This window comes from Alosa sapidissima, chromosome 7 (assembly GCF_018492685.1).
Source record: "Alosa sapidissima isolate fAloSap1 chromosome 7, fAloSap1.pri, whole genome shotgun sequence".
Taxonomy (NCBI): Eukaryota; Metazoa; Chordata; class Actinopteri; order Clupeiformes; family Clupeidae; genus Alosa; species Alosa sapidissima.
The window spans coordinates 7,278,106-7,296,263 of record NC_055963.1 but is presented as its reverse complement, the minus strand read 5'-3'; the positions used below and the strand labels follow the sequence as shown (position 1 = coordinate 7,296,263).

The window sequence follows — 18,158 nt, the reverse complement described above, 5'->3', positions numbered from 1 at the left end:
GTGTGGCACTTACAATGACCTGAATAAATCCTTATGAATAAAGGTAGTGAAAATGCCCTAAAAACAGCTTAGGGTTCTAAGGGTTAATAAACTGTCTGTAGACTTACAAAGTTCTCAATACTTCGGTTTACATGTAGGGCCCCTCATTATGCTACCGTGGAAGTGTGGTGCTATTTTGAGCCTTGTTGGTGGTATAGAAATAGCGATTCCTTTTTACTTTTATGTGTGTGTGGTAAAACGGGTCACGTTCGATTAGCATGAAAACATATCCCAGAGAACGACAAACTAGGTTTATTTTGCGCCGGAATAGTCCTTTAATTAAGACTGTGTAATGGTATTTCTGGACTGAAATTGAATATAATTTAATCTGATTTAATATATCCACCGTGACCCTCCTGCTACCAACCTGACTGCTAATGTGAGTTTACAGTTGACAAAATCCAAGGTTAGCTATAGCTAATATGGGTATCATCATCAGTTGACAATATTTTCCATAGTAGAAACACTGGTGATGCTAGACAGCTAGCAGGCTTTCATCTGTCTTTTTGTGGCATACTTAAAAAGCACAACAGGTATTAGAAAGGACAAAAATGTGTGCTGATGAACAAAGGAAGTAAGTAATTTGACCAGTGTCACCACCCATGCTTGTGGTATAGACTGACAGTCCTGATAAATGACCCTTGTCAGCACACTGATCAGCTTGCCTTTTTTTATGTCTGGCATTAATTCCAATATTACACTCCTTTGGATAGTTCCGATGTGCCCTCCGAAAGATAATGCGAATTCGTCCACTCAAATAGTAGTCGGGACAATTTTCACAAAACATTCATCTTCAAACCGACAGGTTTGTATCTTCAGAGTAGGGGGTGGGAGGCACATAGGAGGCATACTTAGTTGTGTCATAGAGTAGGGGATGGGAGGCACATAGGAGGCATACTTAGTTGTGTCATAGAGTGGCAACCCCACATGGCACTAATATATTGTGCCCTGCTATGTGTTACATCTAATATGTAACTTTATAATATGGTTAAAAAACTGGCTCTAATTTGTAACTTTGTTATGTTGTTAAATAACTTCATGGGTGTGCAAATATCAAAGGTTAATTGATGCTCTAAAGAACAAGTCACTCTAGGAAACTCAACCAAGCTGTGCCATGAAGCCATTTGAAGTGTAAATAATTGCATAATTATAAATAAATAATTTGAAGCAAAATAATTGAAAAGCCTAGTATACTTTTTGTATTCAAATAAATTAAATATTTTTTCTTGTAAATGCCTCCTTGTGTAAAATTTCATTGCACTCCTAAAGTTCTTTATGCGCTCCTAAATTTTTCAATGGGAAAAAGAGCTGCAATCCTAAGGAGTCTCCATTTACCCCATGATGCACTTGCATCAAGATCAATGAAAATGAGTTGCGGGTGCTACCAGACCATGTCACCACAATGTCAGGCAGTGGTGGTAGTAAACCACTTGGCAATTTACGGTAGAGCCTTCCTCCAAAGGTAAACAAGGCCATTTTAATGTGGCCTTTTAATGATTTAAATACTGTAATACTAAATTGTAATACTGTAAATAGTCCCATCAGATGGCCTATTATTTTCCCCCCATACAATCCCTTCTAAATAGAAACATTGACTTTTAATCCCTGTAGCCTAACTACAGCACCGCCAAAAACAATATAGACCCTTTCAACAATAAAAACAAAAACAATGCTTGAACGTTCTATTTGGTTCCCAATCTACTTCCTCTGCATTAAGATAACATGTGGAATGTTAAAACGGAAGCCTTGTGGGGCCAACTATGATGCTGATAATGGAACTCTCTTGAAAGGGTCTATAGGTTCCAAACAAAGTTACCTTATCAAGAAGGCAATTTCACACTTTTTCACACCAACTCTTAATATTTCTACATTTCCTGCCATCGACTTTCATGAATCAGTTTGAGTTGTTTTTAAACTGACAGTATCTCTTTACTGAACTTTGCCATCAATTTGTTGAATGCAAAATAAGTAGCTGTGTTGACATGTGCAGAAACCATGTTAACCAAAGTGAGGGAAATCAAGTCAGTAAAAGGTCTCATACTGCCAGGAAAGACTGCAACTGGTCCTACAACTGACCAACATCTCTTTGTGCCATCCTAACCAGTCCGATGAGCTGTCAGCAACATTGGAAGATGCACCAAGGCTGGTATGTGGACCTTTGTGCAAATGATTTGAAAGAAAATGTGATAGAGACAGGGTACATTTCTACAAAACACAAAAAGAGGGAAATGAGAAGAGTGGGGGAGATGTTTTTTATTACTAGATGAGAGTGGTTGGGAGAGGCAAACGATGCACTTTCATTTCATTTCAAGACATGAATAGAGAAAAGTTACTCCTCTATTCCTCAGGTTGCTACAAACTTGTTTCGATTAATTTACACAAACTGCCAAAGTGGCCCTTTATGGAAGAAGGATGACAGAGGAACCAAAAAGAACCATTTTTGTTGTTTCATAATTTGACTATTCTCAGTCAGCTGAAAGCACGTCTATCTTCCATTGATGCTGAAATACATTGTAAGCTGTTGTGCAGCTTCGTTCCCCATTGACTGGAATGTTGCAGTTGCCTATAGCTTGCCAAGATGCATGCCACTATCTATGCTTAATTTTAGCCTAGACATTGAGAGCGCTGCTCAGGTTGAGATGCTTTTGAGAGACCTATACTGTACATTTCTGTAGCAAGAGTATGACTTTTGGATACAGCAACCATGCCTGACAAGTTCCTTTCTTAAGCTGCAGTAAGCTACACTATACATACATTATCATATCATATCATATATATATAATATACATACAATCATACATATATATATATATATATATATCGTTAAACATCTGGACAATGATGGATGCAATTTAATCAACTAGACTATCATTATTGGTAGATATAGTGCAGAAGGTTTGACTTGTGTATGTTTTTGTGAGACTGTAAATTAAATGCCATCTACAGTCATGTAAATTTCCCTCATGCATTTAATATCTTACTCATGCAAATTATTTTACAACCTCACAACCTGTTCATTATTCAATTAAAGACGGAATTAATTAAGGATTCAAAGCATTGAGATGCTGTCTTTTCAAGCAGCTGACTTTAGAATCACGTGTGTTAAACTAACCATAAAATCCTACCCGGGATGAAAAGTTTCAGAATGTGGTTTTTCATCGCCCCATAACCACTCTGTATATGTTAATAAAAGGACTGCAATTTCAGATTACATTTGGTTTGTATTTACTTTGTTTTATGGAAACACTGATGGAGAAAAACAACTTTTATCCAAGTAAGAATGGGCTTTTAAAACACACCAATTAAACCAATAAAAATACCCTGGACCCTATAGACACACACACACATAGTAGTTAAAATGTTTACTTGGAATTCGGGTGTTATGGCTTCATGGCCGTCTCGCACCACCACTGCTACTTTCCGGGGCAGTGAAAGGATAAGTTCATTCTACCGTGAGGTTATTTAGGGCATTCCTCATTACTGCATGGAAACTCATTTTGTCCTCTTAAGGCTCAGAGATGTATTTTTCTCGTAGAAAGATTAGCGAAGATGCGTGCCTCACTGAGTCGCCATTTTTATTTACACACAAAAAGATGACTCTTTTTTACATTAGTTACAAAAATCATGCAATTATGTTGTATGGAGAGTGTGTGGATATATTTAAGAGCATGCGCATGAGTGAAGAGAGAAACGTATATTGTATTTCAGTCTTTATTTGTTGTTAATTAATTAAATCAGATATGGGGCGAAGCATGTTGCATCCTAGAATTTTAAGAAAAAGATGGCAGACAATATAGTAGGCTAAGTGTAATGTGTTCTAACAGGTGCATTAGAAACCAAATATTACGCATGGAGATGCCTGGAATTTGTCTTCTACATGAGTAGCCTATTAAAGGTGGGATTAATCACCTTGTGGAAATTCCGTAATTGATCATTCTTGTAGGCTCCTCCGAATCTATTAGATGCTATTTAGACACTTTTGGCTAATATAAAAACATAATTCTATGTATTGTGAAAGTGTGTGCTTTCTCGTGCACATTTGCGTCAAAAGAACACGCATCCTGAAAATGTATTTGCTTAATAAGGTCTTGTCCAAGTTGCATCAACTACAATTCCGTATGCAGGTGCAATAATGTTCTCTTCTTCAGGAAGGCTACCTAGCGTAAAACAAACCGACAAAAACTCGACGATTGGGTAGGTAGCCTAAGCTTAAAAAGTCGTCATTGGACAAAAACACTTTGTGTTTTTTTTTTGTTGTCTTTGGACATGACCATACAAATATAGGCTACTCGTAAACAGACACATTCTCCCCCTCTCATATTAATTTACACACACGCGCGCGCGCAAGCACGCACACACGCATGCATACACACAGATAAATGTAGCCAAGCAAAGTTGTTGCTTGGTTCAAGAAGGAAATGGGACGAATCTGTTGCGCTTCTGATTTGAACTTTTGACTGGATGGTGTGGTGTGTAGGTATGAATCCAGAAGTTACAATAGCTCCTCGCTACGGTCAAATTCTTCAATTTGCATATATTTAAGATCATGTTGACTGAGGTTACAGTCAAAATATACTATGTAGCCAAGATTTTAAACTTTAATCCGTCTATTATTGTCGTTTCATACTATTGTGAGCTATATAATCAGTTATATGAATATGTGTGTTTAATTTTGACCAGCCAGTGTGGTGTATTAGACTGAGTAGCAACTGATTATCAAATATTTAACTCATGCTTATAATGTATTGCTAGTAGCTTACAATCGTGGAGCAGGCTATATTTTTTTTTTTTGTAAGTTATATGGCAATATCTCCGACCAGGTAACTTGGTCATGGCTAAAGTTATGTCAAGTGTAAAAGGCAAATGGAGCATCCTCTCACAAAGTTACCACTGCGCGAATAGACATTGAACTTGAACTTAACTTAAATGTAAAAATACATTTGATCTACCTAGCCTTACATTGATGCGAGCTTGTGTCAGTGTGTGTTTGGGAAGTTCATGGTCGTATGTCTTCCGTTTAAATGTTATCTTCAGGCTAGTGTCTTTCTATTGCGCATCTACATGTCTCTTGGTGCTTCCCATTTACAATTGATTACCCGTTTTGATTCCCCGATTTGTAGGCTATCTAGTGTGGCGTAAAGTGATCCAGAGAAGATATAGCATGAAATACACTGTCGTAAGATAACTTGGTGCTCATCAGCATCCTTAAATACTATACAGAAACATAGACCTTTTTAAGACTGATTGGACAACTTGAACTTTTAGAATTTCTGTAAATGAATTGCTGTTGGTATGTCCCGATGAGTCTTGATTTATTTTAGCGACATGCGTTTTTTTTTTATCCAAAGGCTGTAGTCTTTATACTAAAAAAAATATCGAAACCAGTCTTACAGCCTGATGAAACTGGATATCAGGCATCCAAACGAACTCATTGGTTTTATAGTTAAACGAAATATATTGCAGATTTATGCATTTTAAAGTTACTTTTTCTCAATTAGCGCTGGTGCCAGATCTGAAATATTTTATAGACTGAATAAATGGAACTCTGAGGGCTTTTCGTGCAATTATGTTAAAAAAAGACAGTAGTAGATCGTACTTTATAAATTGGCCTTATGTTGAATATATTCATCTGTTGGGTAGCTGCTCCAATTGATGTGGGAATGTTGCATAAACCCTCTGTTTATTCAGCGTGTTTGGAGGAGAGATACCTGAGTGTGTCCGTCAGTTTCATAGAAGTGGACCTTGACCTTGACCACACATCCTTTTGAGGCGGAAGCCAAACAGAGGGAGGAATGTGGACGCCTTGGAGCAAAAGGCATTTTTTCCCTGATTTCTCCTGAATGTAACTTTTGCCATGAGTAGCCTTGAGGTGGTAAGCTTTTACTTCCAAAAACAAATCATGATGTGGACAAACATTATCAATAGGACTGCAATAAACCCTGTCTTCTCATTGTTGCAATATGAAGCAAGTTTTAGAAATATGTATTGTACTTCTTGATTAAGACACATCTTAGGGATGTTTTCTAACTTAAATGTCTGATTCAACAACAATATTTAGCTAAATTATAGGCCCACTAAATCCTTCTGTAAAAGAATTGTGTTTTACACGATGTAGATATACTAATGTGTGAATTGTTTCTCCATCTTAGACTTCAGTAAAGGAACACGTTTCAGCATTATTGAGGAATGGGGTAAGTGTCTTTTGTTACGCATCCAAGTCCAACAGTCTACAGCTGCAGTAGGCAACACTTGACGTGGTGGCACCTGCAGGACGATAGTCACAGATAATGCGCAATGCAACTTGCAACACGTGGGAGAGTGTCATACGTTTCGAACCATCAGTTGTATTCATCAAGAAGTGCAAAGTGCGAATGTCAAATAAACAATTGACCGGAATCTATTGTTTTTGCAGACGGGCTCATGTAGTATTTACATAATTACCTCTGGAATACGCTTCTACGTCGGTAATTGTATTTAAATATAGGCTACTTTAGTTAGACTCTGAAAACGAATCGGCGATGGACGTGCGTAATGACGAGGATGTCCTGTCTATGCATGTTTACGGTGTTCGTTAGACTATCTGATTACTCCACGCTGTCATGTAGGATTCCTCCGTTTATAGAGCTGCTTGGCATGTTTGCCATTGTGGATATGGCAACTAATGCTGGTATCGGAGGATACAATATATTGCCTACTTGTCTGGCTTACACTAGTGCATTGCATGGATCATTTTTCGTTAATACACGATTTTCCTTGGAAGTTAAATATGCTGGTAACGTCGATCTTTTAATTGTGTCGGGGTTATCCTGATCTTTCCTGTATTGAAGTTTGGTTTTGATTTGAAACAAATAATCGGTCGTATGGTAGCTGTTAATGGCTAAGCTAGTCTACCGTGATAAACGTGCTGCTTATTATTGTATTAAATCGTATTTTTCATTCTTTAGCATCTGTTGTTATTATGCCAGTACCAGTTGGCCTACCAGCTGAAGGGGCAATACAGAATAACTTGTATACATAAAGCATGGTAAATCTAAGTAAAGGAGTAGGCTATTGAATGTAAATTCAAGACCCCTTTAAGAAGAACGAGTCTCATCATTGTCTTCAAGTGTTTGGGTCTCTCTATCTATCTTTCTTTCTTTCTTTCTTTCTTTCTTTCTCTCTCTCTCTCTCTCTCTCTCTCTCTCTCTCTCTCTCTGTGTCATAGACTGAAAGAGAGTTCTGGTTACACAGAAACTCCAGTCACTCCAAATGCTTGTATGAAAGTGCTATATTCAAAAAACATCTGTTCGAGAATGTAAAAATAAAAAAAAATGTTTATCCTATCTTTGTTGAGAAATAGTGATGTTTTTGTTCCACAACACAGCTTTGATCCGGTAGGCTAACTTATATTTATATCAGTCGATTCTATTAATCAACATTTCCAGTGACAATTGAGTGGGCGATTTATGAAAGCTATGGCTGCACAACGTGTTGATGAAATCTCTACATGGTAGCCTACAAAACAGTACCTTATACGATTACAAATCAAATGTCTGTTCGGATTGTCATATGTAAGATAGTGTTATTGCTTAAAAATATGGGCTGAATCTGTGAATTAAATAAAATTTGAATGTCACATAAGAAAGAAAAAGAAGCAAAGAAACCTCTTCAGTCCACATCAGCACTTTGCTCATTAGCATGTCTGGACAGAGAGTGGTCGCCTCTTTTAACTTGAACTTGGACTTCCGACTAGAGGCGCCTGGAAGTGGGGGAGATTTTTGTCTGCTTTTAAACCTCCGCAAAAAGACACACATGTGGTGCTTGTTACGCAGGCCGTCGCCAGAAGTACAATTGAATTTTAGCACAAAAGCTTAATATAATACTTTCCATTGAGTTATTCACTGCATTCAGAAATCATACACGTGGAAAAGGTTTTCAAATGATGTGCTTGTGGACGGTTTTAATCGGCTTCGGCGACTGAATGAATAATTTTCCCATAACCTTGCTATATTTGCAATGCGATTGCTAGGAATAAGTGTGACAAAACATCACCCCTGTAAATACAATAAAATATACTCATAATTGGCCTTAAGGGAAAGGCACATTTTCTAATCCGAACTAAAGTCGTATATCTGATCTTCACTCTTCTGCTAAATCCTGCTGCACAGTACTGCAGATCTGTGCACCGTAGACTATTGCAGATTTGTGCGCGTCAGTTCTAAACACATCTTGACGACGTTGTGACTGTAGAAAATATGCTGCCTAACCTAATTTAATTAATGCAGCTACTTGCATGTGCCATATTGACTGCAATACAACAGCACTGTGCAATCCTTCCTGTTGACGCACACGTGACAATGTAACATTAGGTGATGCTGTGAAACTCAGTCATTTTGTAATACATGTTGAGAAATATTGTCGGGCATGGTTGCAGTGTCGATAAATCAACACACAGTTGACACCTCTCTCTCTCCTCCTCACCCACATCCCTGGCTCTTCTTATTGAGACATCTTCGTATTGAGACATCCTCGAATGTTTTGCTAAGCCCTCACTACACACCTTGAACATGTTTATTTTGTTACAAGAAACGGATCACCTAATTAAAATAGAGGCCTGCTCGTGGTAGCAGTGGCACAATATGGATGACGTTGTAACACTTTAAATCGCCCCCAGAAATTCACCACAACAGTGAAAGAAAGTTGCTTCTGATTCGTAAGGCCCACGTAAACTGAGTATTCAATAACAGACAGAACATGAAATATCATGCTTCGACCAGCCTCCTTTTATTCGTTAGAAGATAGCAAGTTGCGCACAAATAAGGGGATGAGACATCTGTAGTTATCCTAGTCCGCATGGGCATCTGACTGTCTTTATGTATTATTGTGCGATTATAACCAGTTCCAAACCAACAGCCATATGGAATCACTCGACAAAACATTCCTCGATCCTTGCAGCTAATTTTTATGTTTCAAGGAAGTGAATCTTTCTGTGGCCTGTAAAGAACCTTACTCAAATCAGAAAGCAAGGCCATGGATTTCTGTCTCGTCTATACGTTGCCTTTGGACGTGGCGTAATGCCGGTCCGAAATGCCAGTTGTAAGGTGACTCACCTCGTTAGACTAAAGTCTCCATCAGATTTGCAAGCTGCGCACTTTTGAGGTTATTTCTAACACATTGTAACTGTTTTAGGTACGGTTAAATTGTAGTTAGAACTTATACTAAGGCCTGGTGACGTTAAACACTAAATTCTAGGCAATCTAACCAGTATTGCACTGTGCTACCTCGGTGTAATTTATCATACACTTTCTTAGATAGCTATAAGCATACATCCTCGTTCAATTTTCTGATACATATTAAAATCCTTAATTGTCTGACTGGCTAGCTAAAAGTGATTGCAAATTAAAGGTTCTTCAGGTAGACTAGCCTTAAACGTATCAGCATACATTATTTCATGATGAGACATCTTTTTAAAAATATTTGCCAACAGAAATTAAAATAAAAAAGTAGGCCTACCAAAACTGTCAACTTGAAGGGTTAGTTTTCTTCATAGCGAGGAAAAAGAAGCATCGTTTATCTGCAACAAATTTCAGTCTTGAGGGATTTGCATCGTATGCTGTCTTGAGTCTCTGTGCTGCAAACGCTTTTTGCGCAGCAAAACTATATTCAGTGCTTAACAGTTTGTAGAAATTGTGTGCCCCCCACCCCAACCCACCGACAACAGAACACTCCGGAGCACTAACACCAGCACTTACAGATCATTTGGTTAATTTTATCGTTTTGGTCATATGATTAAAATGGTCTGATGATAGCCTAACTGAGCAAAGATTCGACATCAATTACACCGTTTGGGATAGGTTGTTCTCGCCCTTGCTCTTTGCACCTAAAAAAGCTATTCTATATTATGACCAAATCTGTGAATTAGACTAATAGCTTATTTTCGTTGTTCAACGTGGTGGAGGTGACCGCGTCGACAGGAAGGAACTAAACTAGACTAAGTGAATACTGTATTTCAAATAAACCAACTTTGCACGCAACTCGACATAATTCAAACTACAGTTCAGTCACAGTGAACCCCCTATGCAGTTTATCAGTTATAGATGTCCTTATGCGTCATGTTCTAAACTCCATAAGCATAAATGCACAGCAAACCGGTCCAGTTCCTCAAAGTTGTGTTGAATTTCTGACACCAATGTCCCTCTAGAAATAATAATAATAATAATAATAATAATAATAGCAAATTCTAAGGCGTAGGCTAATTATCCAGATTGTACACACGTGTTTTACACTTGAACTTGAATAATACACGCAACTTCTCGCATATGTTTGTGCAGATGGATCTGAATTAGGCTAAGCCTACAACCTCTCACAATAACATTTAATGTCAGTCAAATAGGCTAGCCTACTAGCCCATCAGAGAGTCGCATGAGATTTTCTATTATATTGCCATAGGCACATACAGTTCTATATCTTTAGCTAAATAACGTGGGCTACTGCTATCTGGTAACTCTGCAAATGAGAATGTTATTAGACATCATATTGTTTTAACTCTTCCAAACAAATCAGTCTACTAACCAGTTATATTTGTCGCCCATCTCTTTTTGAAGGGAACGCAGAGCAGATTCAAATGTCTCAAAATAAACCTAGACCAAAGAAATATGGACGAAATTCTAACTAGACCATGTTTAAATGTAATCCTAAGCCTAAAGAGATGAGAGAGCCTGCATAAATTAACATTTCATCAAAGATAATTTCCACAGACGTTTCATTAAACGCGGCATGTAACCAAAATTGTCACATTTCCGTGGATGTTAGACAGTTGGTGATCGTCAAATGTAAATGTGAGTGGTAAGTAAACGTCGATAGGCTATACAACGAACAATAGACGCTGTGATTCACCAGCCTGCAATAACTTTCTATATCCTCTATTGACGGGAAGTGACTAATTTGCGTACCACTGAAGTTTTGAGTGAGGTGCCCTCTCGTCATACATGTATTGAATGCATTTACAGAAAGCATGTCTCTTTCTTTCTCTTTCTCTTTCTCTCTCTCTCTCTCAAAGAAACTGTTGCTCCATACCTTTTATATGTGATCATCTTTTTAAATTGTAATTTGGTAGCCTACAGGTAAAAAGATAGGCCTACACAAACTAAGGACAACCAGACAACCATTGATTTAAATATGCTGATTTGCATGACCGAACTTGTTGAGTAGCAAAACATCATGATACAAAACCGGATAGGGTGTTTCATGTCATCAGAGCTGAGCGGTTTGGATGAGTTTTTCTGAAAGGATCATCCCAAATATCGAGGGAACGGAGCCAGTAGCAATACTCTTTACTAAAGACATAGCCATAGCCTATAGGGTAAATGCAAAAGGATAGTTTACGTTTTAATTACCTTCATCTAACAACTAATAGCTTTCTTACACAATCAGTTGCTTAAGGGATAAACAGAATATTTCCGATGAGAGCATGAATGGATTTGACCGAAGATAGTAGCCTACAGCTATAGCCTAGGCAACTCTCCACATTTGTCTCCTTGGACAGAACGCTGTTACTAGATGTCTGTCTGAGACAGTGAATTGTCACTGGATTGTTTGCCGCCTCTTTTCCTTATAGTTACTTTCTCGTCTGTCTTTTTGCCTTTCATTTATGTAGAGTTACATGCAGGCGAGTGTGAAGTTCATTCTTGTCTGTCTAGACTGTGATTACGACCCTGTTTGGCTGCGTATTTTACCTTGACCTTGGACTTCCGTGCAGCTGCTATTTGTAAGAGAGGTCCATATTTGTCACCATTGCGTCAACCAAGCTGTTTGTCTCTAGTTGCAGTGCTTCAGATCTGTCATGGAAAATGCTTGTTTCAACTGTAGAAAGAGAAATAGAGCTTGCAGCCACAGTAATAGTATATTTTATAGTATATATTATTAGGTTGTAACATATGGCTAAATACCATGCTGCATTTGAGTAAAATACAGGCTTCCTTTTCGACGAGGTAGGCGCAAGGTAGAAGGCTACCATTAACTTGTAATTTTGCTAAGTTAAATTCATTATATACATGGACTCTACATGTCATTTTGGTGTTATTGTTAGCCTATAATTCCGTGCCTGTATTGTACAGACTTGCATGTGTTGATTGTTTCAGTATTTTGCTGCATATTAGCGTGTTTTGTTTGTTTTGCTAAATACTAATACTACTATGTATTAATTAATGTAGACTAGAAGTCGACAAACTTACCAGGACCGGTTTTGCCGTCAACAACAACAAAGCCAACAACGTCAAGGACCCGATGAGCCCTATGCAATAAAGTTCTCTGCTAAATGAATAAAATGTAAATGTTGTATCCTATATCCTGAGAAATGCATATCGTTTTCTAAATGTAATTCACAATAGGACAACCATATTAAAACATTTTCTTGGGACTATTTTTCTGTATTACCCATCCCATGCAATTTTATACTTAAATAAGGATACTCGTTGGACCTTAAAATACAGAATTATTATGCCAGGTAGCCGACGTGCACAAAGACCATGAGCATTGGGACTATTTTTTCTGTATTACCCATCCCATGCAATTGTATATTTAAATAAGGATACTCGTTGGACCTTAAAATACAGAATTATTATGCCAGGTAGCCGACGTGCACAAAGACCCTGAGCATTGGGACTATTTTTCTGTATTACCCATCCCATGCAATTGTATACTTAAATAAGGATACTCGTTGGACCTTAAAATACAGAATTATTATGCCAGGTATAGCCGACATGCACAAAGACCCTGAGCATTGCACAAGCACCTGCCCTTATGCCGTCTGACTTGATTTTGCAGACATTTTTTGTTATTATTTGATTCTCTGTTGTTTAAACTAGTTTAACTGTAAACTATTTAAAATCGGTCATTGTAGAACGATAATTTATTGAAAGAGTGCTGTATGCTCGACAACTGCCTTTGAGTTACAGTATAATTCTGAGACTGCGCGAGCCCATACACCTCCTTCTACGACTTTGTTTGCCACAGCAACCGCAGTGAATGCAAATATTCGCCATGCCGAGCAATATCCACGTCTCCCTTATTTGTCTTCATTGGTTAAATACAGGTAACAACACTATGCCCTACGAATTCATTGTAACAATTGTGAAAGTAAACCACTGTGAAAATGTATTGGTGCAGCTGCTACAGGCCAAGTAGCCCAACTTAGACAATAGCCCACCAGCAAAAAAACAAGCTAGTCTGGCAAAAAAGAAAAACATCCGTAATGAAAACTAGTGGACTCTGGTGGTTCCTTTGTGTGTCAACTAATAACTCTTTAAGATAAATAAGGGTTACATGGTTTATAGTCTGCATAATTATATTTTGATATCAAATCATATCTGTCGTCCTTTTCCTATGGAGTATAGCCTACTTTTAGAGATATAGGCCTACTCATGATAGTGCTGAAAAGGAAAGATAATGTTTAGCTTAATCAACTCGTTCATCCATGGACTATCGGTTATTTGAGAGTGTGTTTGACTTTGACATACTTAATTACAAGTAGCCTATGTATACGTAAATACAATATTAAAACATTAATAGATGTGTGGTACTGTAGGTTACTTAATTGTTTTAGAAGTGTTTTGAAAGGTGGAGCTTTTTTACTTAACCACCTGCCTAAGAAATGTGCACAGCCCTGTATTTTGCATTTTTTCCAAAATAATGTCCAGTTCTGTTGTGTTTTCGTGACGTGGCCTTTTGTGTCCTCATATAATGGCAAGTCGATGCAATGTCACGAGAATGTCATGACTATGAATTTGATGAAGCTAAATTAACTTAACTTATTTTAGTGCTATTAAAACATCTGACCAAAACAGCAACACTAAATATAAAATCAGTTTGCAAATTGGTGAACTCTTCAAACACCTTGCACGGAGCGCCACCATGTTAGAGCAACCTATAGGCCTATTCGGTCATTAATTGCTGTGCAAATCATTTATTTAATGTTTAATTCTGTTGCCGTTCAAGACTTAATTGCAGAAGGCCAATACTAACATTAAATAACATAAGATTTCATCCCCCCAACCACATTCCAAGTCAAAATCGTACAGCATTCACAAACATTGACTACTCAGAAGTAAATGAGGCTAACTTGGGGAATATTGAGTACAAACGCTGGATGTACAGGCGCATTTACTTTAGGACATAGGTCCGATTTATCAAACAATATGGTCTACAGAAATTGTTTTGGTTTTCTTCATATATGGTGTCTTCCCCTTTAAGAACGTTTGTTTGTGGTGAATTCAGCCAATAGCCAGTCTTTGGAGCTAATGGTAGGCTGCAGTGAAACGTGAGCCAGTAGCTCTTTTAAAGGGATTATCCTACCCACCTATAGTCCCGATCTCTTTGGGCTCGTTAGCATATCACGTGCTCGTGTCTTAATGAACTGAACGCACAGGTCTTGCGAGCGCATGCGCCTGTGTAAAATGTAGTTGGAAATGAGGTATCTGTCTTGGAGTAGTCGACTTTTTAAAAGCATCGGCAGCCCATGATATGACGACTTCACTGGTCCTGCATCCACGCTGGGCAGACACCTTGATGTACGTTTATGAAAAAAGCCCGAATGAAAACACTCAGAATAAAAACCAAACCATGGAGGGACTAAGCGGGAACTGTCCTGCAACCCACTGCAGGGACCTCATCTCACACCCTGCGCTAGGACGACATTCTGGTTCCATAGCGACTCACCAGGGATCCGTTTACTCGGATATATCTTCCCCAGATAGCGGCCGACAGTGCCCCGGTCCTCAGTCTTCATCTAGTGCCTCTCTGGGCTACGGCTACCCTTTTGGAAACCCTTACTACGGGTGCAGACTATCTCATTCGCACAATGTGAATTTACAACAGAAGCCTTGCTCTTATCATCCAGCTGAAAAATATGTCGAGCCCAACACGGCGCTGCCCTCAGAGGAACTCTCAAGCAGGGCAAAAGAGTTTGCGTTCTATCCAAGCTTCGCCAGTTCTTACCAAGCTGTACCGGGATACCTAGACGTGTCAGTGGTTCCTGGTATTAGCACACATCCAGAACCACGACATGACGCATTGATTCCCGTGGAAGGTTATCAGCACTGGGCGCTATCAAATGGCTGGGACGGCCAGGTATATTGTTCTAAGGAACAAACACAATCCACTCATCTTTGGAAGTCTCCCTTTCCAGGTATGAGGACAATTTCATTTTATTGATCATTTCTATGTTACGTGAATATATGTTGCGTGGTGAGCCTCACCAAATTATGTCTACGTTACCCGACGAATTGCAATTGGTCCCCAGTCACTAGAAATACGTTATAGACAGTAGAAAGCTACAACGGACAATTTCTGTCTTTCTGTCCTTTAATGTGTGCGTTCCCCTTGTCAGCAACGCATGCACATGTCTTCCCACGCCCGCAACCAACATTGTGGATATGATTAAATTCTTGACCACACTGTCTTATAGGCTATACCGTCCGTGACCAAACAGTATGTTTTGCCCCTAGAAAGCTGAACATTTTTACATCTAAGCGTCAGCATCACATACCTATTAGACACAGGTGTTCCCTTAACCCCTCTTACATATTGCCCACCAACAGTATATTCACGGTCTATTGCCGATAGGTGTATGTAAAGCATTCCTGTTAGTAGATAAAAAAAAAACATAGGAGTAGGGTGTTAGTGTATCTTAACTCGGAAACCAAATGTCAAAAAACCTGCAGTAAGTATAAGCCATGCAGTCACGGTGATTGGTGTGGGGCACGACAACACACCTTTGCTCCTCCTGTATTATCAAATTGTGGGCACTATTTGTGCTGAGGTCATAAATCTGTTACTCTTTGTCAGGGAAGAGCCAGAGTAGTTCTCTGCAACGTGTTATAAGAGTTGTGCAGATGTCAGTATCCATTATTCATTCAGTATCTGACGCCTTGGATTCAATTTCAGTTCAAACATTGCACCTGCGCATTTTGCATTCATCCTTTATAGATCTCACTAGGCCTACAGCACACGAACTCACTAGTTCACGTGTTTCTCAACAATCTGTATATGCCCTGAATAACCACTAAAAGTATAATTTCTATCTGTCACTCGCTTCTTTTTTCTCATTTGTAGTCCTCTCTCATTCTACTCAGTCACTTCCTCTCTTTCTCCCTCACAATCTCTCTCCCTTTCTCTCTAACACACACACACACACACACACACCAGCCCGCACCTTTACCCCAATTTAAATAACGGGGTGCTTTATTGAGGTTTGGTGTAAATGCAGATATAGATAGGCTATGCTATGGTCAACACTCAGAGGTTATTTACTACATTTCTTCACGTTTGCTCTAGAAGGTGACGTTTCACGGAATGGTCATATGCAAAACATGTTCAACTTAAGTTCACACAGCAGTGCCAAATGCGTGGGAATCGCGTGCTATAACTTATCATAGATTAGGCTATTGACAGATAGACAAATATGCTATTTATTCCATTTAACTCGTAAAATCAGAAACGTGATCATTCTTACAACCAATATAACAACAATGAAAAGATTATCATCACAAATTGTAATTAGGTGACTGTCAGCAGTGAAGTCGTCATCCTGCTGCATATGCAGTATCAAAAATATAGTCCCCATACACTGCCCAGAAGCTCCAGATTTGGAATTATGATTTTGTTGCTTGGAAACGTGCAATATCAGCTCTTCACTTGGCATGCTCATTTTCAAATGAGGACCTTTGTAACGCATCATCATATTTTTCTTAATCGAAAACCTCATTTCATGACTGTATTGTGGTGATATAAACAAATAAAAGGCACGCGCTTGTGAGGATAGCGCTCATGTCAGTTTTGGAAAACCTTTAAATATTTGCAAGCCATTGCAACATCTCTAGTAGGCTACCTATGCCTTATATCCTCCTCTTTTCTCTTTCAGATGTTGTTCCTTTGCAGCCCGAAGTCAGCAGTTATCGTCGTGGTCGCAAGAAGCGTGTCCCCTACACCAAGTTACAGCTAAAAGAACTGGAAAAAGAATACGCAGCCAGCAAATTCATCACCAAAGACAAGAGGCGACGTATCTCCGCCACAACTAACCTCTCAGAGCGCCAGGTTACCATCTGGTTCCAGAACCGCCGGGTGAAGGAGAAGAAGTTCGTCAGTAAATCCAAGACAAATAATCACATGCACACCACCTGATGATTGGCCCCATCACTTTGTCAGCACCATGTAACACGCCTGTTTGTTCTAAAAGTCTGAAATGTACCTCCTTTTTTCTTATCATGTATGAAGAACACTTGAGACAATTTCCACTTACCCACCCTTTCTTGAATACTTTATTTAATTTCAAATCAGTGCACACCACACATTCTTCATAAGTGTATGGCCTAAGCTGTGAAAATAATTGTCATGTTAAGTCTTTTTATATGAATGTACATATATAAATATATAATATTTAAGTGGTCTCTGTTTTCTCAGACATTTGAATCGTGTGTTTTCAGGTGAACATCAGAATTCATTTGATATTCCACAGATGTATATAGCCATTGCATTCTCGTGTACGCACATTCAGAGCACACCAGCAAAACGAATGAACACGCATAACAAATGACAAGGGAAAATAAAAAACCCAACTGGCTCCAAAAGAAGAGAAATAACGTTATTACTTGGACCCTTAGGGTAACAGAACTTGAATAAACCCGTATGGGCCGACTTGCCGGAAATGGAAAAATGCTGCGGTCCATACCATACGAACACTTGCTATAGAAGGACTACATGAAATCATTCTGTTCTTCAGTGCATTACGGAAAATGTCCACAACATTGAGGTGTAGCGCGCGGTGTTTTTTTTGCCCACGGTACAAACAAGGCTGCTAGTGCTAAAATGTACAGTACAATGCCTCTATAATTTAAACCATATACTCTCGTATGACAGGGCTGTATGTTGGAATGTGTCAAAATCGTCTTTTTGTGTTCCTACAAATGAAGGATATATGTCTGCCATGCAACTGGAATGATTGTAAAGCAAAGTATTACATAATAATGCATAATCTCTTTCTCGTATATATAATAATATATATATATATATGAATGAAAGAGAGAGAGAGCGTGTAACGCATCGGTTGTGTTGGTTTTGTTCACTACTTGTAAGCAGTCTAGGCT

The 18,158-nt window shown here is 38.6% G+C and overlaps 1 protein-coding gene across 4 annotated transcripts in view; it reads left to right on the top strand.

Annotated features, from left to right (window-relative positions):
* Positions 1 to 17,450, top strand: part of hoxc13a (homeobox C13a) — a 31,103-nt gene extending 13,653 nt beyond the window's left edge. Inside the window, exons 1-4 of one of the 4 annotated variants that reach the window (XR_006032945.1) lie at positions 1,896 to 2,185; positions 5,728 to 5,911; positions 6,189 to 6,230; positions 12,231 to 12,365. Coding sequence is in view for 1 of the 4 variants with exons in the window: in XM_042098727.1 (XP_041954661.1) it covers positions 14,539 to 15,202; positions 16,937 to 17,196 (924 nt within the window). In the remaining 3 variants the exon portion in view is untranslated. Of the gene's footprint in view, positions 1 to 1,895; positions 2,186 to 5,727; positions 5,912 to 6,188; positions 6,231 to 12,230; positions 12,366 to 14,472; positions 15,203 to 16,936 lie in introns of those variants that run through there. The other 3 variants (XR_006032944.1, XR_006032943.1, XM_042098727.1) reach the window with 3 other exon arrangements.
* Positions 17,451 to 18,158: the final 708 nt, after the last annotated feature.